At 51.4% G+C, this 21,427-nt stretch overlaps 1 protein-coding gene across 1 annotated transcript in view; it reads left to right on the forward strand.

The window, feature by feature from the left end:
• Nucleotides 1–21,427, forward strand: part of LOC134048152 (hydrocephalus-inducing protein homolog) — a 74,814-nt gene that overhangs the window by 45,157 nt on the left and 8,230 nt on the right. The window contains exons 30-59 of the mRNA XM_062499751.1: nucleotides 497–672; nucleotides 1,425–1,558; nucleotides 2,516–2,652; nucleotides 3,289–3,410; nucleotides 3,498–3,689; nucleotides 4,087–4,239; nucleotides 5,286–5,525; nucleotides 5,778–5,970; nucleotides 6,447–6,614; nucleotides 6,843–7,085; nucleotides 8,194–8,342; nucleotides 9,418–9,516; nucleotides 9,811–9,994; nucleotides 10,457–10,595; nucleotides 11,852–11,888; nucleotides 12,330–12,608; nucleotides 13,106–13,264; nucleotides 13,700–13,887; nucleotides 14,062–14,244; nucleotides 14,484–14,603; nucleotides 15,885–16,044; nucleotides 16,150–16,322; nucleotides 16,478–16,676; nucleotides 17,341–17,440; nucleotides 18,021–18,120; nucleotides 18,603–18,771; nucleotides 19,056–19,294; nucleotides 19,619–19,679; nucleotides 20,305–20,509; nucleotides 20,881–21,113. Of these exons, the coding sequence (XP_062355735.1) occupies nucleotides 497–672; nucleotides 1,425–1,558; nucleotides 2,516–2,652; nucleotides 3,289–3,410; nucleotides 3,498–3,689; nucleotides 4,087–4,239; nucleotides 5,286–5,525; nucleotides 5,778–5,970; nucleotides 6,447–6,614; nucleotides 6,843–7,085; nucleotides 8,194–8,342; nucleotides 9,418–9,516; nucleotides 9,811–9,994; nucleotides 10,457–10,595; nucleotides 11,852–11,888; nucleotides 12,330–12,608; nucleotides 13,106–13,264; nucleotides 13,700–13,887; nucleotides 14,062–14,244; nucleotides 14,484–14,603; nucleotides 15,885–16,044; nucleotides 16,150–16,322; nucleotides 16,478–16,676; nucleotides 17,341–17,440; nucleotides 18,021–18,120; nucleotides 18,603–18,771; nucleotides 19,056–19,294; nucleotides 19,619–19,679; nucleotides 20,305–20,509; nucleotides 20,881–21,113 (4,934 nt within the window). The remainder of the gene's footprint in view (nucleotides 1–496; nucleotides 673–1,424; nucleotides 1,559–2,515; nucleotides 2,653–3,288; nucleotides 3,411–3,497; nucleotides 3,690–4,086; nucleotides 4,240–5,285; nucleotides 5,526–5,777; nucleotides 5,971–6,446; nucleotides 6,615–6,842; nucleotides 7,086–8,193; nucleotides 8,343–9,417; nucleotides 9,517–9,810; nucleotides 9,995–10,456; nucleotides 10,596–11,851; nucleotides 11,889–12,329; nucleotides 12,609–13,105; nucleotides 13,265–13,699; nucleotides 13,888–14,061; nucleotides 14,245–14,483; nucleotides 14,604–15,884; nucleotides 16,045–16,149; nucleotides 16,323–16,477; nucleotides 16,677–17,340; nucleotides 17,441–18,020; nucleotides 18,121–18,602; nucleotides 18,772–19,055; nucleotides 19,295–19,618; nucleotides 19,680–20,304; nucleotides 20,510–20,880; nucleotides 21,114–21,427) is intronic.

The raw sequence follows: 21,427 nt of genomic DNA on the forward strand, positions 1-21,427 counted from the left end.
TCCTTCTGGTTTTGTTTCCTACCATATGCACATAGGGTAGCTCATGCACAGCTCCACCAAGCCTGAGGGTTACAGGACTCCAAGACCAACTCAAGCCCTCTGACTGCTTCATGAGTCTTGAGCAGAGGATCCCGCGTGGGCTTTGTCCCAGAAGCCATCCTGCAGAGCTTGCCAGCACATCTGGCAGGGTCCTGAAGGATGATGGCTAGACTGAAAGGCTTGGGAAAGCTGTAAGAGAGGATGGCAGGGCTTCTGACAGGGTTGGATTTGCGTGACATTGCAGGCAATGAGATGCTCCTCTGTGGGGATGGACAAACTTGATGGGTGGGAGCAAATACAATGAGGATTCAGAGAGGAACAGCAGCATCCACCTTCCATAGATGGCTGGAGGGATTTCTTTCTGGAAGAAACCAGTGTTGAGAGGTGGGGACTTCCCAGCTTAAATGGGATTGGCACATTGCTCACACTTCACTTTGTGGACGTTTTCTTCCTTCAGGAAATGAAAAATATGAGAAGCTCATAAAACCCCTGCAACAATACAGTCAGAGGAATAAATCAGTTGTTCAGAAGACTCAGAGTCTGAAGACTAAGGCCTTGAAGTTTCAGACTCCAAAGACTCAGACCCTGAAGACTCAGAACCTGAAGCCCCACGCACCTGGCTTTGGCACTGTAGTAAGAGCAGCTGCAGCCCCGTTTGGCACATGCCACCCTCTCCATGGCACCCGAGCCCCTTACAGCCCACCAGAGCCCTGATGGCACCTGGGACCTCCCTGCCCACTTACAAGCATGTGTCACCACAGCATTGCCCCTAGGGCTTCCACTCTGCTCATGCTCTCTTCTGGGGTTGCACCAGATTCCTGGCTACCCCAGGGAGAGATCCTGAAGGCCATGCTCAAGGGATGGAGTTGATGGTGCTTTGAAGGAGATGCAGGTCATTGCTGGGGAGTTTGTTGGTCCCAACCCAAGCCCTGCTAGATCTGCAGGCCTGAACAGCAGCTGCTTGACTGTGCCCTGGGACTGTGCTGGTGGTGCTCACCTCCAAGATGAGCTTGGTCTCAGTTCCCTTTCAAGACGGCTTTTGTCCAAGCTGCCTTGGTACTGGCTGGGGGCAGGCAAGTCTCTGGAGCTCTGGAAGGTTCCTGGTTTGTCTGCCTGGCCAGATGAGGCAAACTTTGCTAACAGGGGCTGGGCAGGTGAAGATGCTGGAGTTAACTGCTGTGGAGATGAGGTCCTGGCTAAGAGAGCAGGAGGTGTCACCGACACTGAGCAGCCAGACAGGAGGACCCCTCACCCCCTGTCCACAAGAGCAGGGTTTGAAGGAGGACCTCTCACCCCCTGTCCACAGGAGCAGGGTGGGATCCTTTCTCAGATGCCAACGTTGGGAAAGACCTTTGCTAACCAGGCACTGTCCTCCCTTTCCTCAGCCAAACACTGAGCTGCAGATAGAGACGGTGATGATGCTGATAGAGGAGGCTGCTCTGGAGCTGCAGGAAAAGCTCCCATCCCATCCCCCATACAGCAGGTTCCCTGACAAAAAGCTGCGCCAGAGTCTTGTCAAGTGAGTAGGGACTCCCATCCCCATCTCCAGGTGCCTCGTGGGGAACACCCAGCAATGTCCCCTTGTCCTGAGATCTCCTTGTGTCTGCAGAGCTGGGAATAGCCTGGACTTGAGACAGGATGTGGTCCTGGTGGCTGTGACACTCTCCATGTGAGCAGCGGAGTGTCCTCTTTTCCCCAGCACCGCGCTGAGCTTTGGACTGCTCAGCTCCCCACAGGTGTGGGGTTCTGTCCCTTGAGCTGAGGGGACCCAGTGCAGACCTTCAAGGCCTTCCAGACAGCACAAATTCTGTCCCTGCTGACTAGCTCTGAAAGAGACAACTCCCAGCTGATGTCTTGGTTCCAAGTAACAGAGCACACTAAACAAAAACAAAAAGAGAAAGGAACTGCACATGTCAGCAAACCCTTTTAGAACCCAAAATCAGATGGCTTGAATCTTGGTGGGCAGGCAGAGCTTATCTAGGTAACTTGGTCTGTCCATTTACACCACCATGATGCAGCACAAGTACAGGATGCTTCAATTCAGGAAGAAGATGCTCTGCAGAGCAGATCATGTAATCTGGTTGCAGAACAATGAAGATTTCCTGTGCAGGCCAAACTCATTGCTAGGCCCCAAAGCAATTTCAGGCTCAGGCTATACACAGGCTAAGCAGTTTCACTGAGATCAGTGAAGGCCCAGTGTACTCACCTATACTGGCTTTTCATGGCAGAGCAGCTGTGGCAGGTGTCCATTTAAAACTAATTTCATTTTCACGTACCATTAGTAGCTGATAAAACCTAGGACCTGTACTCCTGACTTCCCAAAGTCATTGCCAGGTGATCAGGCCATGGATTTCATGGGCTTGAGCTGAGTTTTTACAGCAGAGAATAAAGAACTAGCCACTTTATTTGTATCCCCCATCCACTTGGACATGCAGCCAGGCTGTGGTTTAAGGACTGTCCTTATTCCTCCTTGCAGAGTTGAGCTGCCCAAATATGTGCTGGACATGGGCACTGTACGTAAGGGTTACACTAAGAGACGCACCCTGGTGATCACCAACCCTGGGCAGATCCCAGTGTCCTTCCAGGTCGATGTATCTGCCCTGCAGGACACAGGTAAGCAGTGCTGGAGACACTTCCTGTGGGCTTGAAGGAGGTGTCTCAGACAGATTAGCTTAAGCCACTGAACTTGGTGAGGTTTTTGAACTTTTTCTTCTCAGTGCCCCTGCTGGGAGCTTTAGAGGCAGAATTCCCCTGGCCAGCCATGCTCAGGGGACCTGGGCTGTCTGTGACTGCCCTAATGCTTCAGTGCAGAGGCCAGAAGGGCTCATCACCCTGATCACCTCTCAGCATCTTCTGCCCTTGGCTCTCACAAGCATCAAGTCTCTCTGGGCACTCAGTGGGCTTGTTTTGCAAACCAGCAGACTCTGCTGTGTTTTGGAAGTGCTTTGGTTGGAGTCCACACTGTCACAGCACTTGTATTCAGCCTTTATTGAGGAAACAGCCTGTGTCATCCTCTGGTGGATCAAAAGAGGCTTCCAAAAGAGGCCTTGAGGCAGGACTGTGCTTCCATCACACAAGGGCTCACTGTGTCTGAGGGGTGTTCAGGTGCACTCTTTTTTGTCCAGGTCACACCATGGCATGGGGTTTTTCCCTGACCTTTCAGTCAGGACACCTGTAAGACCTTAACGTGCTTATGACACATTTTGTGTTTCTTGTGTATCTCAGCTGCTTTGTTTTCATCTGTTCAAGGTTTCAGAGTGAATCTGGACCAGATGCAGGGTCTGCCTCACAGACACACCATAATGTTTGAGGTGTGCTTTGAAAGCACCCACCGGCAACGGGGTGACGTGGATGTGCTGCTGCCCATAGAGGTACCAGAGCTCTTGGGGCACGCAGCAGGCTGGGTGCAGCAGCAGATGTCACCTGCACCCTCCGTTGACTTCTCTGTCCTTCTCCAGGTGGCAAAAGGCCCCACGTATAACATCCACCTCCATGCCACTGTGTTGGAAGGGTGGCTCAACCTCTCCAAGAACACACTGCAGTTCTCTGATACCCTCGTTGGGCAGTGCCAGATTGAGACAGTCCAGCTCTACAACTGGTTCCATGTACCCTGCAAGTGGTTCATTACTGCCATCAAGCCTGTCAGGAAGGTAAAGCACAGGCGACGTCGAACATGTAACTTCTTGGTTGGGTTTTCTTTGTGTCTCTTGCCTTTTCTGCTCTTGTGGCTGCCTGACCACTTGGATCTACAGTGTGTCTGAGGATGCTTCTGAGGGTCTAGATCAAGACTGTTTTGCCTGGACCTGTTCCATTATCTGATGCTTTGCTTCTCTGCCATCTTCACCCATTCCTTCTCTCAGGACAGTAGTTCCCTATCTGCCTGCCCAGTTCACAGGTTTTTGCTGCAGCTCCAGGCTATGGGGGCCACACTTGGTTTGGCTGTGGGTACTCTGAGCACAGTATCATCAGTGTCTCAGAGCACTACAAGAACTGAGGCTCTGTCCTCACACACTGAGGAGACCTCACACAATTGGTTTCTGTGCCCAGGACAATCAACGCAAACGCATTACACCAGCCATGTGTCAGAAGCAGCAGGTGCTGGAGGATGAGCCCTGTCCCTTTGAAGTGACGCCCTCCAAAGGAACCCTCAATCCAGGAAGGTGGCAGAACTTACAAATCCAGTTTACACCCAAGCAGGAGGTGAGATTGGCAGGTGTCAGCCCAGGAGGCCTGTCAGGGCTATCTGGAAATGAGGGCCTGGTGCAGAGGTATGAGCTGTGCCTTCACAGGGAGCTTTCTGCAAGCTCCGTTCTCAGCATGGCTCAGTTCACCCCAAGAGTACTCCTGCGAGATGTGCTTCGAAATGCCCACAGGGAGCTTGCACAGAGAGAGAGCATCAGGGCTCTGTGGCTGCCTCCTGGCACAAGGAGGGGGATGTGCCCAACTCCCCTTGTGCTTCCCTCTTGCCTGGCTGTCTTTGCAGCTCCACACTTGCAGAGGACAGTCCTGGAATGGCCAGTCTAGGCTCGTCCTGCTGCAGAACTGACAGACAAAACAGTCACCAGACACCTTCCTGGGCACGGCAGGACAATCACCTGTACTGGTGTGCTGCCAGCAGTAGCCAGGGCTCTGGCCTGCCTGCTCATTCCTATGCAGCTGGGGATTCAACTTAAAGGATGGAGTATTCCCAAGAGCAGTTTTCCTGTGGCTGCTGGCTCTTGGAAACTGGCAGTGTGTACCAGTATGGACACAAGTGCTTCTGTGCCTGCTAACAGTCCCAGGGGTCTTTAATTGCTCGAGAGATGTAACCATCTTGTGTCTGGCTATGACCAGAGCCAAACACTAAGCAGAGAAGATGACCCTTATTTCTAGCCAGTGAGAGCTCATTTGCTTCTCTCCTGGAGCTGGTGTTTGCCTGACTTGGCAGTGCCAGGACTGTGTCTGGACACTGTAACCCCGAGGGCCCTTCTCATGAGCACTGCACTGCTGCATGACTAGGTGAAAACGCCTGACAGTCCATTGTACTTCCATCTGATACCCAAACACGCAGTTAGAATGCACACCAGGATTCATCCCAGTTACTCAGACCCAGGACACAGAGGCTGTAGTATCTAGCATAAGTAAATACCTGGTTTCCATTCACCTTGGAGGGACTGGTAACACCCTGACCTTGGGGCAAGCGTTGTATTTGGGGTCCTGTCACCCGGGACTCCATGGATGAGTTTTCTGCACTTTTCTCTTTTCAGAGGTCTTACAAGAATGAGCTGAAGCTTAACGTTTGTGGAAGCAGCAATCACTTAAAGCTGCACCTCTCAGGACAGGGTCTAGAGCCACGGTTGGAGTTTAGCCCCCCAGCACTCAAGATGGGATGGGTGCTGGTGGACAGCGATGGGGTGGACGCCACAGTGGTGGTGAAGAACCCATGCAGCTTCCCTGTTGAGTTTTACTCACTGGATTTTGATGAGCAGTACTTTGAGGAAGAGAAGGTGAGAAGGCAGGTGTGGTCCCCATGTATATGCTGCCCAAGCTTCACAGCACTCCAGCATTCCCAGGCTTGTGCCAGGGAGATGGAGGCAATCCCCAGAGTAAAGCCAAGTCTGCTGATGTGCTGTGGGAGGACTTAACTAGTTTGTGTTGTTGGGAGGATGGGAGGAGACAGAAAATGGGTTTGTTGAGTGTGTGTGAAGAGAGGCAAGAAAATGAATGTTGCGTATGGTTTCTCTTCCCTACCTGCACAGATCCTGTGGATGGCAGCGGGGTCTGAGTACCAAAAGAACTTTCTAATGCCTCCATGCACCGTGGGTGGGATGCTGCCCCCAGAGGCACTGGAGGACTGTGAAGCACAGAAGAGGCTGAAGGCTAAACAGGCAGAGCTCAAGGCCATGGCAGAGGCTGAGGCTGAGGCCGAGGCCATAGACAAGGCAGCACCAGGTCAGAAAAACAGTGAGGGTTTGGCCATGTCTGTCTTGATTGTGGCCACAGCAGGGAGTCCAGCCCATACACCCTGAACTGTCTGTCACCTTGTTCTCCAGGGAAAGCCCATGCTTTTAGCAGCTGCCTGTTCCCCAGCTTGGTGGAGGAACTCTTGGGTGAAGGGCTGGGGCATCCTCTCTCTACCCTGAATGTCACCCAAGGAAGCTCCTCTCTGCTGCTATAGACTGGGGATAAAATCAGGATATTCCCTTGTGTCCCTTAGCCACAAAGACTAGGATTGGATGAGTTCTTCAGCCAGTAGGACAAGGTCTAATATCCCTGGCTCTTTTATATTTGCACCTTCCGAGCAACAAAAGAACAAGCTCATGTTGCTTTCACCAAGTCTCCTTTCGTGGGATCTGAGGAGATGGGGAGGATGATGAGGATCAAAGGAGGGCGGGAGGCTGACTTTTCCCCCTGGTTTTGCACTGCAGCATATCATGGGGCTGTCACACCCTCTCCTGAGCCCATGGTGGAAGTGACTGGGAGCCCTATCTCTCAGGCTGTCATGCGCCACCTGGGCATCGACCCATCTTCAGAGAGTTGTGAAGCACAGCAGGACAGAGGGATTGTTGTTATTGTCCATGGGCCACCCCGGGCAGGTATGTGAGCTGCAGCCCTGGGCTGCAGGGAGAGGGGCAGGCAGGAGGAACACATCCTGGTGGACCATGGTGCTTAAGGCAAAGTCCTCAGCTGAACAGGAGGTGGAGATGATCCTCTTGGCTCTAGAATTCAGAGCTTGTACCCACACTCCAGCTGCCTCCCTCATGGCCTCCCCAGAGGGACACTTGCTTTCCCACTGTCCTTTTTACTTCGACATCTTGTTTGAGGTTCTTCCAAGGCCTGTCCCTGTAATTCCTCGTATGCAAGTGTCACCAAGCAGTCCTCCTCTCTCTCAGGAAAGACAGAGATAGTGGCGGCCCTGTGTCACTATTATGGCACTGCTCACTTGTCCATTGACACCATGGTGAAAGAGGCCATTGCCAATGATCAGAGCCAAGCAGGGCGCCGCGCCCAGGAGCTTTGCACCAAGGCTGCCATGGAGCTGAGAGGCGAAAACCAAGATGATGCTGGTAAGGAGAAATGCTGGACCCAGAGCCAGTGCTTGAAAAACCCACCATGACTGTCCGGGAATGTGAGTGAAATGCATCTGTAGCTCGTCTTAAATAAAAAAAATAAAAAAAAAAAAAAAAAAAAATAAAGAAAGAAAGAAACCATTTATAAGGGCTCAGTCAGGGGTTCTTTCATAGCCCCCTTTCCCCTTTGCTGCCGTTCTTGGCACATGTTCATTTTTCTGCGGGTGGTGAAGCACTTCTGTCTCTTTCCCAAATATTTTATATTCCCTCAAAGCTGAATCAAGCTTGCTCTCCATGGGCAGCAGGCAGAACTGCTGCCCACTCTAACAAGGAAAAAGCCTTCTGAAGTGGCTCATTAAGCACAAGAGGACTGACTGTGGGTTTAACCTTGCAAAGGAGAGGAAGGGAAGGGCAACCTCCCAGAGGAATTTCCAATGAGACATGCTACAGATGAGCTCTTTTCTCCAGAGATTTACCTATGCCCATTGTCAGGGAACACAGCTCATGAATGCTGGGCTGTTCTCCATGTGAAACTAAAGACTTTAATGAAACTGACTGGGAAGTGTGTACCCTGAGCTCTGCAGGGTGAGGCAGACCTGGCTTGGTACAGGGGGAAGTTTTGCATCGCTTGGTTTTGAACCTGGCTGGGTTGGGGGCTGGTGGAAGGAAGAAAAGTCTGGCTTCCAGCTGGGGTTTTCCCACAAGGAGGATTTCATTTCAGTGGAGACAGATGATACAAGTAGGGTAGGGCTGCAGGTCTCCACATGAGAATGCAGGATGGGTGCCGTGTATGGAAAAACAGTCATGGAGGACCAGTCTTTGGGTTTCATCTGCAGGGCAACTGCTATGCAAGCAGTGTCACTTGCACGCACAGTTGTTAGGAGGGACATAGTGCTGGCTTTAAAATCAAATATGGGATGGCATATTTTATCATGCTGTTAGGATAAGGAGGGAAGGAGCTGCTTCTGGGAAACAGTGCTGCCAGTGCCCAACAGACTGGGGAAAAAGTGCCACATTCCTTCAAGGGCCCAGGGTTATGCCCATTGTGGGGAAAGGTGCCTAATTGTTTCTCAAAGCCCTCCTGAACCATCTGTCCCTTGTGCAGGTAAAAAGCCTCTGCTTACTGCTCAGACCAAGAATAAACAAGCCTCTGGGGGAAAAAACAACATGAAGAAGAAGAGTTCCAAAGGCAAGAACCCTCCAGCAATAAAGAAGAGGAAGCCAGCCAGCAAACCCAACAAAAAGGACACCAAGGTAAACATGACCTGCCCTGGGACCTTTGCATTGTCTTTGAGATGGGCGGGGGCTCTTATGTGGGTCCATAGTGCCAAGCCCAGCTGGCAGGCTGGGGATGACTTGGGCTGAGAATGTGCTCTGGCAGACAACTCTGACACGGCTACTGGAGTCCGGGCTAGCTCAAGAGAAACACTGGCACCACAAAAGGTGCGGGGAACTGCCTCAGTGTGGGTTTACTGCAGGCAGAACCTTATGTGCCACTTGCTCAAACGGTATAATAGCATCAGAGGTCAGGCAAAGGAGAAAAGGGAAGGCTCTCAGCTGCTGAGGTTCCAACAAAAGGCTTATTAGGCCTGAAGGGAGCAGGAGCAATAGAGCCCCAAGCACTGCTGTGCCCGGGATTTGTACCCACTGGGGGGGTGGGTACAAACGATCAACCAATAAGGAATTCTTAGGGGACGAGTGAATGGCAGGGTCTAACAAAGTACAAACCAATGAGGGAAGCCGGGGGGGAGGGAGAAAGGGTGACATGGGCCAATGGGGCCAATGGGGCCAATGGGGCATCGAGTATTAGGGGATTTCCAGGGGGGCAGAGCAACAAGGGATTGGCCCAGGGTATTCTCAGAATGACAGGGAAGGTTTGGGAACAAGGGGTGGGGAATGTCAAACAAGGTAGTTTCAGGGGCGGGTAGAACTTAGGGATAAACCAACTTGGGGAAAACACAGAAAACGACACGGAAAAGTAAGAACAAGCCATTATGACAACTTTAACAATGAACTGAATGAAACAAATATGCACCGCAACAAACTCCACTGGTTCTCAATGGTTTACTGGCAAGTATTGGCTGCAGGCAGTAAGCAAAGTGCTGGGAGGCTGCACTGGGGGCTTGCAGACTCAGGTCCCTGCTGGCCAAGAGATGGGCCCTTCACCTGGAGCTCCAGCCTGCACTGCAGGGTTGTTCTACTCTCCACTAGTGTGAACCCCCAGCTCCGAGCCCAGCAGTGGGAATTGTTCAGGGCTTTCCACCGTGGTTTATTTTCCTAACAATGCTCCACATTACAGTTCACAGATTCCGCTGCTCCTGCACCACAGCAGCTGAACATCATCAGCAGTCATGGGGAAGATCTGAACTGCTTGAGCTGTGTGCTGCCCGAGGACCTGTTGGTGGACATCCTCTGTGAGAGGCTGAAGGTGTGTGGGGTGGGGGAAAAGGAGACGTTCCTGCTCTGGAGAGACAGGCAGAGGGGTATGACTTGGAGAGGAGGAGGAGGTCTGTACGTGCTGCTGGAGGATCCTGGACTGTGTGCAGGGAACCTTGGGGGAAGCTGCAGATGCCCCTAGTTGGCAGAGCCTAAGGACACATCCAAGCCGTTCTTAGCTAATGCCCTTGGAACAAGGATAGCTGGTGCCCTGTGACATCTCTTAACTGTCCAGCTGTGAGCCCCCTGCGTGCAATGGCTGACTTGCTCTTCCCTTTATTCTCAGCATGAAGACTGCTCCAAGGGAGTGGTCTTTGATGGCTTGCAGAGCCTCTTCACAAGCAGCCTGGAATCTTCTCTGCTCTGTGTATTCAAAGCTGTCAACAATCGTCATCATATCTACATGGTGAACCTGCATCAGGATTATGCTTCCTGGAAAGCCAAGGAGGAAGCTGAAAGAGAGAAGGAAGGTGAGATATATCTGTCCCTCTCAAAGCTTCTCTCTCAAGCCCTCAACCTTATCTCTGTGCATCTGGGTTTGCAGCCAGAGCTTGTAAGAAATGTTTTTATTAATGTTTCTACCTTCGACCTCAGTGTAACCAGCACTCATCTCAGAGTTGCAGGAGATCTGAGGTTTTAAGACTCACCCAAATCTCTTAACATTAAAGCGTGGGCACGAGTGCAAGCTGCTGTAGCTCAGTGACAAAAGACTGTCCTCAGCCTTGGTGCGCTTAAGCCAGGCAAAGCACAGGAGCTCACTGCCCAGCCATAATTTGGGTGATTGTCTGATTTTTGGAGCAGGGATATGAGCTCCCCAGCATCTCCTGGTATGATAGGCTGGGTTGGGAAAAGCTGTGAATCCTTGCGGCTGACCCAGAGCACTCAGCTCTGCTTCTGGTCACTCATGGTTTCTCCTCTGGTTTGTGCTAAAGAATGGCAGAGGAAAAAACCTATTCAGAGGAGCACAGAATATGTCTTGCAAATGGATGAGGATGAGGATGATGCCCTTCCTGAGAAGAAAGCTCTAGTGGACAAAATAATACCAGAAAGGAAGTGTATACAGAGAGAGAGGTGAGTAAGCCTTCCATGGGTTACTGCTCAGGGTAGTGTCCCTGCAGGGTTTCCCTGCTCCAAGGACTCTGAGCTCAGAGGTGTTTGATAGCAAAGGCCAGCAGCAACACAGGACGGCCACTCTTAGCTCCCTGGCTCCCAAGAGAGGAAGGATCTTCTTCTGCTGAGATAAAACATCTTCTCTATTTTAGTGGTGAGCTCTCCCAGTTTAGATGCTGCCTGCAGGGAGCTGGGCTCTGGGTTTGCCTTGGCACTACCTGTAGAAGTGTCTTTATGATGTTGATTTACACCTTCTTCATCATCCCTCTTCTTCACCCATACAGTGGGATTGTGGTATGGGTAGGTGTGGGGCCCAGACAAACCCTTGGTGCTGGTCTTGCCACAGATGAGGTCCTTGCAATGCTGATCTGCCAGGGTTCTCCTTATGGTGGGACACCATCCATAAAAGCTCATGTCCTTTAGGCTCCCCTGCAGCTGCAGCAGTAGGCAAACCCAGGAGAAGCTCTGCTCCAGCAAGGTAGCTCAGCTCAGATCACACAGGAAAAGTGTGGAGCTGGGAGAGGAGGCTGCTTAAAGGAAGCCTGTGCATCAGGACTTCTTTCAGCTCAGGCTGAAGTTGGTTTCATGGGGAGGAGACGGACGAGGCTGCTTCAAATTGTTTCCATGGCAGATAGCACCAGTTTGCCTTGGTTACAGCTGGGTTCCAGCAGGAAATCTGGCTGACAAGAGCATGTCTTGCAGGAGAAGAGTTCCTGCAGCCTTTGCTTTGTGACTGATAGGCTTATTGTCATTAAGGAGCAGGCTATGCCCAGGGAGAAGTGGGGTGAATGAATTGAGTTAGAATTGTAGGAGGGATAAGCAGATGTTAGCAATTTGTGATCTGGTTTAAACTGGGAAGTCAAGAGATGAAGGGCGTTTTCAGTCATCAGTGCAGAGAGCTGGTGGATCAGCCTTTGCAGTGTGATGGGGTTGTCTGGGTGTGCCTTAAGAGGGAGGTTGCACAGTCGAGACCTTACGATGGCAAAGCTTAGGTTTGGCTGGTGCTGGAGGGCCTCTTCCACCATTCCCCTCACTTGGGATGTTCCCAATTTGTGTGGGTGGAGGAAGATTGTGCTTCTGCCTGGCCTCAGGGTCAAGCAGTAAAGTGCAGGGCCAGCCAGGACTAGTGAGCCCAGGTTTGTGGTGGTGACTCTCAGAGATGAGCGCAGGTTTGTGGTGGTGACTCTCAGAGATGTTTTCTATTTTGTTTGCTGAAGGGAGCTGAAGCGGCTGGCTCAAAAGCTTGAGGAGGAGGCAAAAGCCTTAGAGGAGGAAGAGAAGCGGAAGGAGGAAGAGAAGCGGAAGAAGGAAAAGAAGGATTTCTCCTTGGGGAAGCAGCCTGCAAAAACATGGAAGAAATTAAGGAAATCCCCAGAGAAGAAGAAAAGCAAGCCCCCAGAGAGGAAGGAAAGCAAACAGCGAGAGAGGAAGGAAAGCAAAACACCAGAGAGGAAGGAAATCAACATTCTAGAGAAGGAGGGTACCATAATCACAGAGAAGGGGAGACCGAAAGCCACAAAGAAGGACGAAGCCAAAGCCCCAAAGAAGAGGGAACCCAAAGCCCCAGAGAAGTTGGAAACTGAAATCCCAGAGTACTCTGCTGAGATGGAGAAGAGGTTTCAGATCTATGAGTCATCGCAGCAGGACAATGCACAGGTTTTCTCCTCCTGTGACAGGATTCAGGGTTCTGTACAGTTACCTGTGATCCAGAATGGAAACACATCCCAGCCTTCAGCTGAAAACAAGCTTCACAAGACCATAAAGCCTCAGGAGAAGGTGGAGAAGAAGCCTGAACAAAAATGTGGAGGCCAAAGGAGTCTTCAGTCATCTCATCTGGAGACACGAAGCGAAGTTGCAGAAGGGACTGTCAGAGATGAGCATGTCGGGGTGTGGTGCTTGGACATCCAGGTCACAGATCCAAAGGCCATGATTAGGGAGATCCTGAGGGATGGGAGGCTGCCAACAAAAGATAAGGTAAAACCTTGCAAGGCTCAGATTTTGAGCTTGCTGTGGTCTTGGATCCTGGAGTATTGTGTCCCCCCAGGTGACAATGGCACAGAGCCTTGTCCAGGCACCTGATGATGTTCCACAATGACTCTGTAGCATCTGTGTGGATGGGGAGGTTATCACCATCCATCCCTCAGTGGGCAGAAAGTGGGAGTGCTCTGTGTACAAGTATCCCATCTGTTCAGAGTTTCCCAGCCTGGAAATCATTAGAAATGGTCCCAGGACAGGGCAGCTCATGGTCATTGTTTTCTTCAGCTGAGTCACTTGGGAGAGGTTTCTGTCCCAGTCCTGCTTGTAGCTCTTGCCTCTGCTCTGGAGCCTGCTCACCCCACTGGGCATAACAAAGCACTTGTATACTTCAGATAAATCAAAAACCCCATTGCCAAAAGATCAGTGCCTTGAAAGAAGGAGCTGTGAGGATGAAGGCAACAGAAGTATAAGCAGGATTTTCTCTTCTGTTTTAGATGCTGAGACATCTGGGACTGCATCCCGAAGGGCCTCCCCTGCCCCCTGCTGCTGTCTTCTCCGTAGTCAACTACCCAGAGGAGTGGTTGGGTTCTGCAGAGTGTGTGAAGCCCTTCACCATTGTTGCACCGGAAGGTGCTGCTATGGAAGACAATCGGGTGGGTGCTCCAGTGGTGCTGGCACTGAAGGTGCCAGGGCAGGGACCAGGCTAGATGGGGGCATGGGGGACAGGTTGGATGGAGAAGGATCACTGTGGAGAGGTAGTGAAGATGTGATGGGGCCCCGTGTCTGCAGGTCTCCTTTCTGTCAGGGATGGGACAAAAGCAACAGCTCTGCGGGAGACAGAGCAGTTCTGTAAGACAAGAGGGAAAAAAATCACCTAAAACTGTCAACTTCCTTTGAGAACAGGGTCCTGAAGTGAGAAGGGGTGTCCTAGGTAAAACAAACACCAGTAAGGAAGACCAAGACCCTGGGCAGGTGGACTTATTTGTTTATTTATTCTCTCTTCCATTGGTTGAGAAATACCTGCTTTGCTTTCCAGGATGGGGATGTCTTAGGGCTCACCTGTCCCTCCCTTTTCTCTCTCCCCTTAGGCCAAGGCCCCAGATGCCAAGGGCAGTTCTGCCGAGGGCCAACCAAAGACACATAAAGCAGCCAGCAGAGACAACTCTCCAAAGGAGAACCAGATCTCCACACACAGAACAGAAAGTCCCCAGGATTCCTCTGCAACCAGATCCAAAAGTGTGCTGAAAAGAGCCTCAACCCCCACAGAATTCCACAGGTGAGCCACATGGGAAGAGGTGATGCCTCTGCTTCTTGGTCCTCTTGCCAAACAAGGTCCGTCATCCCCAGCTCCACAGTGACCCTGTGCCAGTGCCTCCACGGGATGGCCAGTGCACCCTCCTTGTTTCATTTGCTCCTTAGCAATGTCTGAAGCCTCCTCTTTAATTGCCAGGCTGAAACAGTACCGATGGATAGTGCCTGGCCACGGTGAGGTGGAACTGAAGGTCCACTTCTCCACCAAAAGGCCAGGGAAGTTTGAGCACACGCTGAGGTTTGAGCTCGTGGAGACAAAGCGCCAGTACGAGCTGCCCTGCAGTGGCACGGGCGTGTACCCCAGCATCAGCCAGAACCCGCGGTAAGGCTGGCCCTTGGCAGCCTCCCACACTGCTGCCCCCTGAACTCACAGCCAGGGCTGCCCCTTGGTGCTTCTGGCCTGGGCAGGTGGTGCTGCTTGAGGTCACCCAGCATCTCTTCCTGTGCTGGGAGCTGGGAAGGCAGATGGTGCCTCAGCCACCAGGAAGGGTTATGGCTTTCTGACTACATTTCCTACTTGGAGCATCTCATAGTTCCTTCTTCCCCACTTTCTCTGCCCAGGCTGGTGTTTCCACAGTGGAGGGAGACCATGGAGGCAGATGAAATCATCTTCAAGGAATATGTTGAGAGCACAAAGCAATTCCACTTTGGACCTCTGCTGTGTGGGAAATCAAGAGAGTGGTATGTGCTCCCTGCTGGGCCTTGTTCTTTCCTGGACATGCTTGGAGAGACATGCTGTCCTGCTGGCACAATCCAGGGCAGTCCCCAGCAGAGTCCTGGGAGACACATGGGATTGAAGGACCACAGATGTGTGAACTTGAGCAGATAAGAGGCAAATGGGCCTTGGAGGAGCTGCTCTGCCTACCCGGTGGGTGTCTTGGTGGCCGCCTTGGTGGCCAGAGCCGCATGCTGCTTCCAGACCAAAGGAGACTTGGGGGGCAACTTCTGTCCCCCTCCACATCTCAGCTTCACCCTGTAGGGAATGAACTGTATGGTGGTTTTAGAGGTGCTTTGAGCTCTGCAGGTAGCCTGATTGAGCAATTCTTCTGTAGATGGTTTTGTGAACCTTTCATTAATCTGTAATTAATAATAAGATTTATGGTTCACCTGCCAATGGGTGTCAGGGGGAATGTACAGCATCATGTACATTTTCCTGTGATGACATTGCATCCTCACTGCTAGGTAAAGTCTGCCTAAACACGCTGTCATTGAAGCTATTGTGTATTTCTACTTTTACTGTCATTTTTTTTTTAATTTTAAGAATATTTAACATCAAGTTCTTGTCTCCATGGGAGCTCTGGAGGGCTAGGTCTATTTTGGCAATGCAAGGAAATGAAATCCCGATAGTTAAAAAAAATAAAAGACAGTTGTTAGCCAGGTTGATGGATAATCTGGGATTTCTCTTTGCCTCTTTAACCCTTTCACTCCAAAGTAATCTCCACACCTGAGAGAAGGGTCGCTTGTTATCTATTTGCATTCCTCTTGGGAATTGGTGCTTTAAATTTCCTTCTCAGATGCTGAGCTAACGCATGAAATCCAAAGCAATTTCATGACTTTTATGAAAGAGACTAACTAAAGTTTTTTTACAAAAGAAAGGAGTTTAAAGAAGGAGTTTTCTTTCTTTATACCCTGCAGGGAAGGCACCCCATGAAGGGGAAAGAACCCATGTGCCTGGTGTACTGTTGTTTTTCTAGGCACCTTTGAATTTATATTGTATTAAAAACTCTTGAAGTGGCCTGAGCATCATCAGGCTTCTGGGGTGGAGGCACCAAGTCCAGGGGAAGGCATCAAAGTAAGGCAAGGATGAGCACACGTCCATGCCCCTGACTGGGATCCATTTCCCTCACTTGTTTGTTAGAACTGGGTCTTCCAGCACCGCTTCTTTGGGTGCACATGGAGCTCTCCTCGACGTGTGGCAAAGGCAACAGTCTCCTCTGCAGCCTTTTCCCCTTTTGTGGACAGGTACAAGGCCCGGAACTGTCCCGGCAACTCAGAGAATATAACCATCCTCAACAACTCCCCTGTGGATGCAGAGGTCCAGTTCTCCTTTGAGAATGATGGGAAAGCAGAGACATTTCTTTTGGACCCTCCCAGCATGACACTCAAACCAGAGGAGAAGCAGGTAGGAGGAGGGCAGGTAGAGCAGGCACTGTACAAGTGCCCAGGAGCTGCTCCTCCTGCTCACACACAGTGCTCTTTCTATTTCTTTCTGTGGGGCCGGGTCCAGGAGCTGACCATTTGGGCATACCCCACTTCCCCTGGCTTCCTGGAAGACAAACTCATCTGCTGCATTGAGAAGAACCCAGACCCAGTGGTTTTCAGCCTGTGCTGCCATGGGGTGCACGTGATGCTGGAGGTCAGCCCCCTGGAGCTGTCTTTTGACAAGCTGCTTCTGCACAGGTCAGTCCTCCCACAAGCACTCCAGGACTTGTGACAAAGAGAAAATGTTTGACCTGGTTTCCCGGGCATGGATGGAGCTGCTGCAAGTTGCATTAAGTGGTGAGGCTGGTGTGACTGTCCAGCAGATAATGCCAAGTGCCTTCCTGTCTCTGCAGGACTGACAGCAGGACCTTGGTCCTGAAAAACAACACCCTACTGCCCATGGCCTGGAAGCTCACTGGGCTGGATGACCTTGTTGAGGCCTTCTCCTTGTCACAAGATAACGGCATCATTGATCCCCGCTCAGAGTTTGATGTGACCCTGAATTTCAAGGCCGAGCAGATTGGCAGCATTGAGAAGACCCTGCGACTAGAGGTGAGAGGGACTGGGCCCTGCCCTGCAGCTGTGTGCTCTTAGGGGTGGACTCAGGAAGAGCTGCACCTGACAGATTCAAGGGTGCTGTGACCCCAACCTCTGCCTCTACACAGCGTTTGCCAGGACGTGCAGTGCATCCACATCCCCCCAGATAACCAGACACTGCATCCTGAGCCTGTACCACAACCACTTTGTCCCTGTGAGTGGCTGAAGGCTGTTGTTTGGTTGTACAGACTGCAGTGTTATCTCTGCATTCCTCCTGGACTTTGTCTGAACCTCTTGCATAGTGCAACAAACACTCCCGCTGGGATTTTGTTCCCCGTGGTTTAGGGGCTGAGTTTCAGAGAGGGTGCTAGGTGATTGGAGAGGCATGTCAATGCCATCTGCTCTGAGACACCTCACAGTTCTCGTGGTTGTTCTTACATCCCTGTGCCTCTCAAGGATGCTCTGGCAGCAGTGTTCCCTGCTATAGGAGCACAGATTTGGGCTGATAGGGCTTTTTTTCTGCAGCAGAATCCCACTGGGGCAGGCAAACAAAGCTTGTGAGTTCACCAACATTTGTGAAGCCAGGGAGACCACAGAGGAAGCAGCCAGCAGAGACAAGGACTTACAGGCTGTCTACTAAAAGAATCATCTGAACAATGTTTGTTTCTTGCTGCTTCAGGTTTCAGATACAGGAAACGTCCTGGGGATTGTTCAGGCTGAAGACATTGAGATCTCTGCAGAAGTCTGTGATGTTTCTCTGAGCATCGACATGCCTGAAGGTCAGTGGATGCCTCCCAAAGAAAGCAGTCCAGGTGCACTGCACTGCCTTGGGAGGTGGGAGACCAAAGCATTTGGGATGGGATGGGATGGGATGGGATGGGATGGGATGGGATGGGATGGGATGGGATGGGATGGGATGGGATGGGATGGATACATAAAGCACATACCCTGCAAGCTGTGTGTAATAAAACCTCATCAGGGCACTGACAGCCTTAAGTCCCTCCTCTCTGACCTTTCAAGTGTACAGCTTCACGTGCAGATTGGATTTGGGGGCTTTGAAACCACAGAGATGTGAACAGGCAGTTGGCAACTGCCACAGGCTCAGCACAGCATATAAAGTAATTGGATTTGTGCTTGGAAGTGAGGAAATGGAAGCCAAGCTCCTAAGGCTTAGCTACTAAGCTTGCAGATATTTTGAGTAAGAAGAGAACGGGTAGACAAGTAGCTGAAAACACTTTCAAGAACAGAAACTTGCTGAAAAGGGTTTTGTGCCAAGACCTCCATGTAGCTTGTGACCTGGTGTATTCTGCAGCAGCTCACAAATACCGTGTTTGACCTTGTTCTGCGGGTTTTCTGCAGGTCCAGATGGAAGCTTGGAATTTGGAACCATTAATGTCCTGGAAAATGTGAAGAAAGTCCTGAGTCTAAAGAACAAAGGGATGTACAACATTGAGTACTGGTGAGTCCAGCTGCCTGGTAGTGAGCCTTTCCTGGGGTCGCCAGGCCTGCCTTCTGCCTCTGTCAATGGCTAGAACGTGTTTCAATGCTGGCTACCTCTTGGTAAATATCAAACTAGGGCTCTCTAATCTCAACTATTATACCAGAGAATCCAGCAGTTCTCCACAGCCCAGGAGGAACCCAAAGGAGAGTCCCAGAAATGTCAGCCACTGAAATGCTGAGATTCATTGCCTTTCTTTGATGGTCACCTCCTTTCTCTTTCTGAGGCTCTGTAAAGAAGTGAATGAAAAATTTTGGTGTCAAGGGTTCTTGCAGTAATCTCATGATTGCCTGCACTCTCTGACAAGATCCAGGATTCCCTGAGCAGAGTTGGACTCTCCCTTTTCTTTTTTTTCCCTGGTCCTATACAAAGTCCTGGCTGTGCTGGTGGGATGTATACTTTTAACTGCAGAGATCTCCATTCCTTCCCTTTCTCCCCTTCAGTTTTGTGCTGAAGAATGCAGGTCCCAGGATGCAAGATTTGGCATCCCACTTCACTATTGAGCCTCAGTCGGGCATGCTGATTGCCTCCCAGCCTGGTGTGAATGTTGAGATGGTCTTCCACCCCACAAGGGAAATGCTCCTCAAGAACAAACCCATCCTGTACTGCCAGGTGAGCCCCCTGGGCCAGGCTCTGTTATCACACGGTGTTTTGGGAGCATCAACAGGATAGGTATCTAAAGGAAGGAAGGCTTTAACTGGAGAATCCTCTCTCCTACATACACAAAGTCTTTCAAAACCATTGGGAGGCTTCCTAAGTGGAGCTGAGAATCTGACTCTGGAGGAGGTGCTTAAACAGGGAGGGTAAATTGATGGAGGCCTGGGGTGGAGGCTGGCGACTGGGGTAGAGCAAGCTGGCCTCTTGGCTTTGTTTACCACCCCTTCCTGTGCACACAGGTGACAGATGCCAGCTCAGGGGAAGGAAGCCAGACTGTTGCCACCATCCCAGTGAGGGTGTCGGCAAAAGCTGTGTACAGCAAGTACAGTATTGAGCCTGCCTCACCCATCAACTTTGGGGCCATGCTCAAGGGCACCAAGAAGACCCAGACTGTTGTGCTGGAGAACAGAGGCATGCTCAACTTCAAATTCCACATCCTCCAAGCACCCGAGGATGCATCTGCATTGGCAAGCAAAAGGTATGAGAAGCCCTGCACCACCCTTCCTGTCTGAGGAGGCACCACCCCATGGCTGGTATGTGGCAGGCAGCCAGGAGACCTGGGCTATCATCCATCTGCATCCCTGGCTTGGGGAGAGGGAGCAAAACATCACCTTGGTGTCCCCATGTGTACTATGAAGCTGGTGGTAGAGCTGCTCTGTCGAGCACTGGGTGCTGCAGGCTGCTCTCTGGGAGCCATCAGCAGCAGGAAGGCTTTCCTCTGTGGGGAGGAAAGCCAGCTTTGACCTCAGAGAAAGGCAGGGGAGCTCAGCATGACAGACACCTCTGCTTTCTCCTTCCTCAGCTCAAAGCAAGAGGAATCCTCTCCATCAGGAACAAAGCTGAAATCAAGCTCCTTGACACAGGTGGGTGACTCCTGCTCCCCAGCAGTGCTGCTGCAGGGGATGTGAGAACATGCTGCTGTGCCCAGGCTGGGGGCTGATCACCACAGGGTGGGATGTAGTCTTCAGGATGGAGTCCAGGATGTGCTCAGTCCCACTGACAGTCCTGTACTCTGGCTCAGACCTGGAGCTGTGGGGTCAAGAGAGGGGAGCAGGTCCTGTGTTTGACAGCTGCTAGCCAGCATAGGTGTGTGAACACCACAGAAGCAAAAACATCCCCCACTAAAATCCCAGTCCACAGAGCTCAGAACACATTGCTTTTTCTTCTACCCAGTCCCTTACCTCTCTCCCATCATTTCTCACAGCCATTTCTACTGTCCTGTGTTACCTCTGGAGGTTGAAGGATCACAGCTACCACCTTCATTCTGTACACACAAACTCCTTTCTCTCTGTCACTTGTGACATGCTTGCAGCTCCTCTTGGCTTGTTGGTCTCAGCCTGGAGCTGCCTTTGGGCCATGGATTCATCCTTCCCTGCCCTGGGACTGGGTACTTGGCCCCAGCTGGAGGCCAAGGCAGGACATATTCTTTGTTGGGGTGCTCAGGGCACAGCTATTAGCCATCAGCCTCTCTTGGAACTTTTTCTGCAGGGTTACCTCAGTCTTGGCATGTTCACGGTGTCCCCCTGCTCCGGCTCTGTCGCTCCATGGGGCCAGCAGAAGATCACAGTGGAATGCCTCGCAGGGCAGGAGGGGACATGTGAGGGGCAGCTCTACATTGACATCACAGGCAGAGACCCCAAGGACAATCCCCTGGGCATTCCTTTTACCCTGATTGCCGAGTCCTGCCTCCCAGGTACGTCCTGTCCACAGGTTCCCTTGGTCACACCTGCTGCTGATCAGTACCTCAACTTGCTGCTAGGTTAGGCACACTAGCCCTGGTGTCCCACCTTAAAATCCTTGAAGAGGTTCCAGCCCTCTTCAAGTCTACCAGTGGACTCATCCCTCTCAGGCTGAGAGGGATGCATGGACGGATAAAAGGAAAGCACTGCTCTCTAAGACTGAGGATGACTGAGCTCCATCCTCACAGCCAGCTCCCTCACCCAAACCTGGGTTTAGCAGTCACGTCGGCAGAAGGGGCTCATCAAGCCTTCTGAGAGGCCAGCAGGGTGCAGATAAATTCATCAGGGAGGCTTTTCCACGCTCATTCCTCTTGTCTGTCCACAGCACTTGTTGAGGATGTCACGTTAACCTTCGAGGAGTACCCGATCTGCAGCAGCACCAACCTCAGCTGCAAGCTGCGGTCAGTCAAAGGCACGGGTCTGTTTGTCAGAGAAGAGAACAAATTCGTCTTCACCAAGGTTCTGGTTGGGCAAGAGGCTGAAGCTCATTTCAGCATCTACAATACAAGTGGTCTGCCATGGGACGTGGTCCTCTCCATCAAACCCCTGCCTGGAAAGGTAAGATCAAGAGACCAAAGTGGTGGCTGCCCTCTAAAGGCCTTGTGAGAGTTTGTTTTGTTCTCCAGATGGATTGTTTCCTGTGGCCCAGACTAGTCTAGCTTAGTGCAGGTTAAACTGCAAGGGAGAGCAGCAGAGCCAGGGAACAGTTGAATGTGTTGTTGAATTTTGCATGTCCCAGGCAAGGTTTTGGCTCACACCTCTGGGTCTTCAGTGGGAAGCACACTCAGAGAGGGGCTGTTATGAACTGACATGCCAGGGCTCAAAGCAGAGCATTTCCTCGGGCTCCCTGGCTTTTCCTTCTCTTTGAAGGC

This window comes from Cinclus cinclus, chromosome 11 (assembly GCF_963662255.1).
Source record: "Cinclus cinclus chromosome 11, bCinCin1.1, whole genome shotgun sequence".
Classification (NCBI taxonomy): domain Eukaryota; kingdom Metazoa; phylum Chordata; class Aves; order Passeriformes; family Cinclidae; genus Cinclus; species Cinclus cinclus.